The sequence below is a fragment of the Myotis brandtii genome, unplaced genomic scaffold, assembly GCF_000412655.1.
Source record: "Myotis brandtii unplaced genomic scaffold, ASM41265v1 scaffold105, whole genome shotgun sequence".
In the NCBI taxonomy this organism is placed as follows: Eukaryota; Metazoa; Chordata; class Mammalia; order Chiroptera; family Vespertilionidae; genus Myotis; species Myotis brandtii.
The window spans coordinates 2,910,024-2,918,985 of NW_005353538.1; the positions used below are offsets into that span (position 1 = coordinate 2,910,024).

At 41.1% G+C, this 8,962-nt stretch overlaps 1 protein-coding gene across 2 annotated transcripts in view; it reads left to right on the forward strand.

Annotated features, from left to right (window-relative positions):
* Nucleotides 1-8,962, forward strand: part of SIK3 (SIK family kinase 3) — a 270,503-nt gene that overhangs the window by 120,315 nt on the left and 141,226 nt on the right. For both annotated transcript variants that reach the window (XM_005856818.2, XM_005856819.2), the window contains one exon: nt 3,842-3,958. In XM_005856818.2, the coding sequence (XP_005856880.2) occupies nt 3,842-3,958 (117 nt within the window). Of the gene's footprint in view, nt 1-3,841; nt 3,959-8,962 lie in introns of those variants that run through there.

Below are 8,962 nucleotides of genomic sequence, written 5' to 3' on the forward strand. Positions count from 1 at the left end.
CCCAGTTCTTCACAACCCTGGAGAAGTGCCTTGGAGAGGGCTTCTTTGGATTGAGGTAACTAGGTGTTCTGTTTGCTTCTTGGATTCAAGGTTCTAGTTCTTTCATAGGTTTGGACTTCTGTCCACTATGTGCTTGAATAGACTCTCCATTCCCTTCTCCCTCCCATTTTCTTCCAAAATGCCTATTATGCTAATATTGCTTTTTCTGTTGGACTAAGATAATTCTCATAGAGCTCTTTCATTTTTCTTTATGCTCAGGTCTCTCTCTTCTTCCCTCTGTGTCATTCCTAGATTCCTATCTTGATATCACTAATTCTTTCCTCCATCTGGTTGGCTCTGTTTTCTATGCTCAGTAGTTCACTCTTTTTTTTTTTATTAATATGTGTTTTTTTATTGATTTTATAGAGAGGAAGGAAGATGGTGAGAGGAATAGAAACATCAATGATGAGAGAATCATTGATCGGCTGCCTGCTGCACACTCCCACTAGGGATTGAGCCCGTAACCCAGGCATGTACCATGATCGGAAATAGAACCCTGACCTCCTGGTTCATAGTTCGACACTCAACCACTGAGCCGCACCAGCCTGGCAGTAGTTCACTCTTAATCCCCTTAATTGCTTGGTTCATTTCCGAGATTTCTGATTGGTTCTCTTTTAAAGTTTCAATCTCTTTGGTAAAGTACTTGTTTTGTTCATTGATTTGTTGAATGGAAATATTTTGGGTAGCCCTAGCTGGTTTGGCTCAGTGGATAGAGCATCGACCTGTGGATTGAAGTGTCCCAGGTTTGATTCCAGTCAAGGGGACATGCCCGGGTTGTGGGCTTGAGCCCTAGTGGGGGCATGCAGGAGGTAGCTGATCAGTGATTCTCTCTCATCATTGATGTTTCTATCTCTCCCTTTCTCTCCCCCTCTGAAGTCAATAAAAAAATATATATCGGGTAGAGGAATTCATAAGGACTCCTATACTCTGTATTTGTTTAGCCACATATTTGATATAATGCCATGCTTAATTAATATTAGTGTCAATTTACAAAAATCATGCTCTTTGCAAGATAAAAGCGTTTTATGTAAAGCAGGCAAACTTAAGAAATATATGCTTTCTTGGTAATGTGTTTATTTATTAAGTGCCTAGTGCAGTGATGGTGAACCTATGACATGCGTGTCAGAGGTGACACGCGAACTCATTTTTTTGGTTGATTTTTCTTTGTTAAATGGCATTTAAATATATAAAATAAATATCAAAAATATAAATCTTTGTTTTACTATGGTTGCAAATATCAAAAAATTTCTATATGTGACATGTCACCAGAGTTAAGTTAGGGTTTTTCAAAATGCTGACACACCGAGCTCAAAAGGTTCGCCATCACTGGCCTAGTGTATGTTATAAGATCTTAATTGCTAACTTTGTTCTCATAGACGATTGGGTTTGGTTTGCTGTTTACCTTATGTGTGTTCCGTTTCCTCAGGAGGCCATGCAATTCAGAATGAGTCCACGGTGTGACGCTCCGAATTCCAGTGTGACCTAGTACTCTCTGGGGCGAAAAAGCACAAAAATATTGTCAGCTGCACTGTAGACCCTCCTTCCTCCCCCACCCCCTCCCCCAATCCTCTGTTACTTTTTCTGATATCCATTGTAGGCATGGACAGAAGAAGGGATTTCAGGGCCAGTCTTTGGACAGTCGATGATCAACAAATCCTAGTTGTGCTTTCTAACCTTTTGTGCATAGTGGCACACAGAACATGGTAATATTTTTTCCGAGGTAAACAAATGAGCTTCCTTGAGACTGGAGGTGTCCATTGTCACCTACCCACAACCTGTAACCAATTTCCCAGTATGCCTGCAAGTTTCTAAGCTTATTATATACAGGGTGTTCCCCCCAAAATGTATATATACTTTGAATAATTATTAATTCCAATGGGTTAAATCTTAAAAGAAAGACACATCAATCGAACTATCAGCTATCAAATGTGTATACATTTTTTGGGGATACCCTCTATATGAAAGTATTCTGTAAACGATAATGTGCTATTCATGATAAGATTTTATTAGTAATTAATTACTATTAAGACCAGGTATTTATTCTATAAAAGGACTTTGTGTACTATGATTTCTTTGTTTTGGGAACTGTTCTTAAAGAACCAGGCACAGATGCCAGACCAGTTGCCAGAGTTAAGGTCTTGTATGTGATTTGGTGCAGTAGTGAAGAGAAGTGGAAATGCTAGTGGTCACGGTCATATGGTTCAAGACTTCTTATAAGAGATCAAACAGCTGCTGAGATTTGTTAATGATTCTGCTATTTCCCCTCATAAAATTCTTTACCCTCCCTTCTGCCTATCCCAGTTTTTTCCCAAGTTATGCCTTCTTTGTGAATTCTTTCCTTATGTCTGCTTCCTTCCTCCCAGGTGAAGGTCATACTCTATACTCTGTGCTACATTATACCTTGTACAAAGCTTTATTGATTGCATTTCTAACACTGTACTGTTTGTTTCACATATTTCTTTTTCTACTAACTTGTGAGCTCCTTGAAGTTGTGGCTGATGAATCTTTGTAGCTCAAGCTACCCCAGCTCATTTTATTCCATTCTTTCATTAGGCAGGCTTGACTGCTCTCTGAATGGAGCTAAGGGCTGCCTGTGCCTGTCTCCCAGGGTCCCCTCTTGCAGGGAAGCACTCCACGCTCAGTTCATCACGCTGGTCTCCACATGTTAGATCATCTCCCAGCTGGAGTCCCGCACAATCTCCATTTCTCTGGGCTAAATATTTTTATATTGATAGTTTGCTTTCCTGGTTTCTCGTTTTTGTGTAAATAAGTATGAGTTTTCTTTACCTCTCCCAGTGTTTAGCATCATAGAATTTTAAGAATTGAAAGGGGCTAGAATTTACCCACTTCTGGTCTTTAATCCAACTAATATTCATTGATTACATACTGATTGAATCATTGATACTGACATATGGAGACATTTGGGGGCACCACAATATTTTGAATATTTCACTAAGAATAAAGAGGATGTTTAGATTTCGATTTAGTAGATTTTTTAAAAAGTCCATCTTTCATTGTTTTAAAATTTTTGTGCTGCTGGGTATCTTCAGAATAATGAGCAAAATAAAAAGATGTTTTATGCTAAAGCAGTATATACAGTACATGAAGATCTTCAGATTTTTATAACGTTATCATTAAGAATTTGACTCCAAAGCTAAGCCACCTGGGCTTCAATCCTGGACCTACACATATAAATGTAATCTCTTTGTGTCTCAGTTTCCATATTTGTGAAACAAGGTTAATAATAATACAGGGTGTTATGAGGTTTAAATGAGTTAGTACTTGCAAAGCACTAAGAATTATGCATGACGCACAGACAGTCTTCAGTACAGTATATGGTTACTGCTGCGCCGCCACCATTATGGAGTGATGCAAGCACCTGGGGAGACATGGAACGCCCCTTTGGAATTCCTGGTTGAACCTAAGTCACCTGTGCTTACGGTATAAGTTCATTGTCTTAATAAGAGGCCCTACATGTCATTCTCTGCGTCAAAGCCTAATGTGCCCAGACTGTAACTACATCTATGGAGTAAGGAAGTACTTTGCCACGGGGTTTACTGTAGAAGCAGTTTAAGACATGGCAGAAGACTCGTTAGCTTTTGAGTCTGTTCCTGAGACAAACTTGCTAAAAATCAATTTCCTATCTTTTTCCAAAAAGTAAATTCATTTTCTCCATTGACATTCTGTAAACAAAATAGTGGCAACTTGTGTTTTGGGCAATATAATATTTTAAAGTGAATTTAATTTTCCTTAGTAAACTGCTTTTAATGATGCAGCAGAAATTTTCTTCCCCTGTTGTCAGGTTGCTATCAAGATCATAGACAAGAGCCAGCTAGATGAAGAAAACTTGAAGAAGATATTCCGGGAAGTTCAAATTATGAAAATGCTTTGCCACCCACATATCATCAGGCTTTACCAGGTAGGAAACCCTAGTGGCTGATTGTATGGCAACAAAAACCAGCCTGAGGAAAAGAGGCCGGTGGTGAATATCTGCAGCTTGTTTTGTTTCTGTGTTAGTGTGTTCATCCTACTATTTTCCCCACCGTTTTATTCCCCTGCTTAGTACTCAGGTGTCCTCTGGCTATTTACTACTAAGGCCATCCCACCCAGACAACTTGTTCTTTAAAACTTGGTGCCATTCTTAGTAAAAATTACACAAAAAGACAGAAGATGATGAGAACTTATTTAGGTCAGAATCCTAAAACAGAATGGAAAACTCAAAAGGAACAAAGAGTTTTGAGAGATGAAAAGCTTGAGATGAATATAACATTATTATTATTATTTAATGATCACCCGAGGATATTTTTCCATTGATTTTTAGAGTGGAAGCGAGAGGGAGAGACAGAGAGAAATATCGATGTGAGAGAAACATCGATTGGTTGCCTCCTGCACGCGCCCCAACCAGGGCCGGGGCCAGGGAGGAGCCTGCCACCAAGGTACATGCCCTTGACCAGAATCAAACCTAGGACTCTTCAGTCTGCAGGCTGGTGCTCTATCCACTGAACCAAACTGGCTGGGGCAACATTATTTTTTATAACATTATTTAAATACTAATTTCTGTGATAATGTTATGATTATGATGGCAAAGGATATTTTAAGTATGGCTTTTTGTATCAGTCAGAACCTACCTCTTTTCTATTCTAGTAGCGTCCTGACTTAGTTTTTACTTTTCTAAGGTAGCATTTGATTATTTACTTTTTCTTTTTTAAAAGTATTTTTATTGATTTCAGAGAGGAAGGGAGAGGGAGAGAGAGATAGAAACGTTAGTGATGAGAGAGAATCATTGATTGGCTGCCTCCTGTACATCCCCTACTGGGAATCGAGCCTGCAACCCAGGCATGTGCCCTTGACCAGAATTGAACCCGGGGCCCTTCAGTCTGCAGGCCGACACTCTATCCACTGAGCCAAACTGGCCAGGGCTAGCATTTGATTATTTTGATAACCAAGAGATCGAGGCTGTGTAATGGAAGAGACTTCTAATTTAGTTTTCTTGCCTTCCCAAGAAACATGAGTATTCCATGCCATCATAAAAAAATGATTGTAATTGCTGGAATCCCAAGGCAAATAGGAGAGGAGGATCTTGCCGTAGCAGGCTGGTGGAAGTGGTATTTTGGAAGAGGTGGGGCTCTGGGTGCTTCTCAAGTTGCTTTGTGTTGGCAGCCACAAGCTGTGCCTCTGCATAGAGCCATCGGTTCAGTGCTTTCTGCTAGAGCAGCCATCACCTGGTTCTGCGGGCCATGCCCCCACTCGGTGCATTTGCTGCTGTTGGTCTGCAGTCAATGGTTACCGGCCCAGAAGAAATCATGTGATATTGGTATGTGTGGTTAAGGCTAGAGCTTAGGGCTCTTCTCTGGCATCAAGTACTCACATAATGAAATGAACTAGATCCACAGAGCAGACTTGTTGAAATTTATCAGACTAAATTAAGTTGAATTACGCCTGCATTGTGCCCCAGAAGCAAACTTGTGAAAGCTTCCTGGTGTTGCCTGAAGACCTGTATCGGCAAACTGAGGGGTGTCTAACCTTTGCTTCCTTCCTGTCTGATAGGCTGAGTAAACTTCTTGACCTCACTTGGTTTTTTAATTAATCCTCACCTGAGGATATTTTTTCCCCATTGATTTCTTTTTTTAGAGAGAGTGGGCTGGAGGGGTAGAGATAGATAGAGAAACATCGATGTGCCAGAGACCCACTGACTGGTTGTCTCACATACCCACCCCAACCAGGGCTGGGGATTGAGCCTGCAACCGAGGTACATGCCCTTGACTGGAATCGAACCGGGATCCTTCAGTCTGTGGGCTGACACTCTATCCACTGAGCCAAATCAGCTAAGGATCTTGACCTCACTTTTAAAAAATAAATAATCTTTAAATGATTAGAGGGCTTCTCAGGCTGACCTTTCTCAAGAAGTTAACTTACAGGTATTCTTATAACTGAATTCTGCAAGGTTGCCTTTCTTACCCAAGGTTTCATTAGCCTGTAAGAATTGCCATACTTTCCAGCCTTGCTTTGCACAGTGCTCTCTTTTAAGCTTTAATTTGGCTCTCTGGCTTGTATTGTTAATGAGAGATTCTGAGCTGCCAGATGAATGGCCTCCAACTTGTCTTCATATCGTATCAAGACAGTTTTCAGGTCATTTGCCAATGCTGTAGTCTCCTCAGGTTTATGAAGTTAGCCAAATACAGGTGAACTCTTGAAAAGATGAATAATAAACGAACATTTGCAGTCAGTAAAAGACCTGAGAGTAAAAGGGTTACATATACAATATGACATTTATTTTTTCTTTTATTATTTTTCTAAAGACCTGCATATATTTAGAGCACTTACTTTTTGTTATATAAATTAACATACAGAGAGCTTGCAAACATTGGGCTAATATCACCAGTATATAGCTTTTAAATTTTTTTAATCCTCACCCGAGGATATGCTTCCCTGATTTTAGAGAGATGGGGAGAGGGAGAGGGAGGGGGAGGGGGAGGGGGAGATGAGAGATGAGAGATGAGAGATGAGAGACACATGGATCAGCCACCTCCTATACATGCCCCCACCAGGGATCACAACCTAGGTATGTGCCCTGACTGGGAATCGAACCAGCAACCTTTTGGTGCACAGGATGACACTCCAACCAACTGAGCCAGAGCTACATAGAGTTCTTAAAAATTAAAGAGGAAAAAGAATGACACAGTTATTAGATTGAGAAATTAAATTAATGTGAACTTACAGAAGGAATACCATGAAACCATTGAAAAAGAAGTAAATCTATCTATAATAATAAAAGCATAATATGCTAATTAAACCAGACAGCTGAACAACCTTCCAGACGTCATTTCGGACGTCCTTCGGATGAAGCTGTGGTGGCAGGGGCCAAGGCAGAGGTGGTTAGGGGTGATCAGGCAGACAGGCGAGTGGTTAGGGGCGATCAGGCAGGCAGGCGAGTGGTTAGGGGTGATCAGGCAGGCAGGCAGAGTGGTTAGGGGTGATCAGGCAGGTAGGCAAGCGGTTAGGAGCCAGTGGTCCTGGATTATGAGAGGGATCCCATATTGTGAGAGGGTGCCGGCCGGGCTGGGAAACTTCCCCCTCGCCCCCGCCCCCCCTCACGAATTTAATGTGCCAGGCCTCTAGTTTATAATAATCTATAATAATAAAAGCATAATTAGACAAGATGTCCTTCTGGAAGAAGCCAGGGCTGTGAGGGAAGCCTGGGTCCTGGGTGCCAGAGGGAAGCCTGGGTCCCAGGTGCCAGAGGGAAGCCGGTGCTGGCAGCGGGGGATGGAAGGTCTACTCTTGCACGAATTTCGTGCATCAGGCCTCTAGTTGTAATATGATGCATAATAAGTTATATGGTACTAGAGACCCAGTGCATGAATTTGTGCACCAGTGGGGTCCCTCGGCCTGGCCTGTGGGATTGGGCCGGAACCTGCTCTCTGACATCCCTGGAGGGATCCTGGATTGTGAGAAGGGGCAGGTCAAGCTGAGGAACCCTACCGGTGCATGATCAAGGCTGGGGAGGGATGCGGAAGGTTGGCCAGCGGGGAGGGACTGCGGGAGGGCTCCAGATCATGTCCGGCCTGTCTTGCCCAGTCCCGATCGGCCAGACCCAGCAGCAAGCTAACCTACTGGTCGGAGTGTCTGCCCCCTGGTGGTCAGTGCACATCATAGCAAGCAGTTGAGCAGCCTTAGCATATCATTAGCATATTACGCTGATTAGTTGAATGGCCGAAGGGTCGACCCGACACGTAGCATATTAGGCTTTTATTATATAGGATTAATGTGTAAAGGTGGCAAAGATAAAGTAACTGGGAAATAATTTAAGAAGATTATTACCTGTGAAGTGTAGTGAAAGTCTAGAATGCCTGTGTGGCTATTGAATATGCTAATTAAACCAGACAGCTGAACAAATTTGTTTGTGGCTAGAACAAATGTGGAACTGAATTTTTAATTTTTTAAAAAATTAATGTGAATGTAAAACCTGAAGCAGTTTACAGTTTTAAAAACTTTTTGAATTGATTTTGGACATATTGGGATAAATAAAATATATTATTAGAATTAATTTCACCTTTTTAAAAAACATTTTAATGTGGTTACTAGGAAAGTTAAATCATGTAGTGCTCATATTATATTTCTATTGAACAGTTCTCTAGAATGAAATAGAATAAGCTATTCACAATGTTTCCTCTGGGGAATAAAATGCAGGGTTTTTGGAAAGAGGAAAGCCTTTGGTCTTTGTTTATATACTAGGTAAGATATATTCCTATCGTACTTTAAAGATATTTAATGAAAAAGGTAAAAAGGAGAAAAGACTAACAATACACTACAACTAATTTAAAAAGTAACAAATATTGACAAAATATTTATAATAATTACTATTTATTATATTATACTTATATTACATGCTTATGTAATAATAGTTACAATATATCAAATATATATAGATATGTAAAAGCTATATATAGCCTGGCTGGGTGGTTCAGGTGGTTGGAGTGTAGTCCCATACCCCAAAAGGTTGCAGGCTCCATCCCAGCTTGGGGTACATTCTGGAGGTAGCCAATTGATGTTTCTCTCTCTCTTCTTCCTCTTTCTAAAATCAAAAACATATCCTCGGGTAAGCATTAAATTTTTAAAAAAAAAACTATATATACATAGATTCTAGCAAAATGGATACCAAGACAAAATAAAAATGAATAGCTTATGTTACTTGAAGTGTTGAATACTTACATTATTGATAAACTAAAGTCCTGGTGCACAAAAATTTGTGCACTCGGTGGGGTCCCTCAGCCTGGCCTATGCCCTCTTGCAGTCTGGGACCCCTCAGAGGATGTCCACCTGCTGGCTTAGGCCTGCTCCCTGGGGGATCGGGCCCAAGCTGGCAGTCAGACATCCCTCTGGCAGCCCGGCAGCCCTCGGGGGATGTCCACTTGCCAGCGGG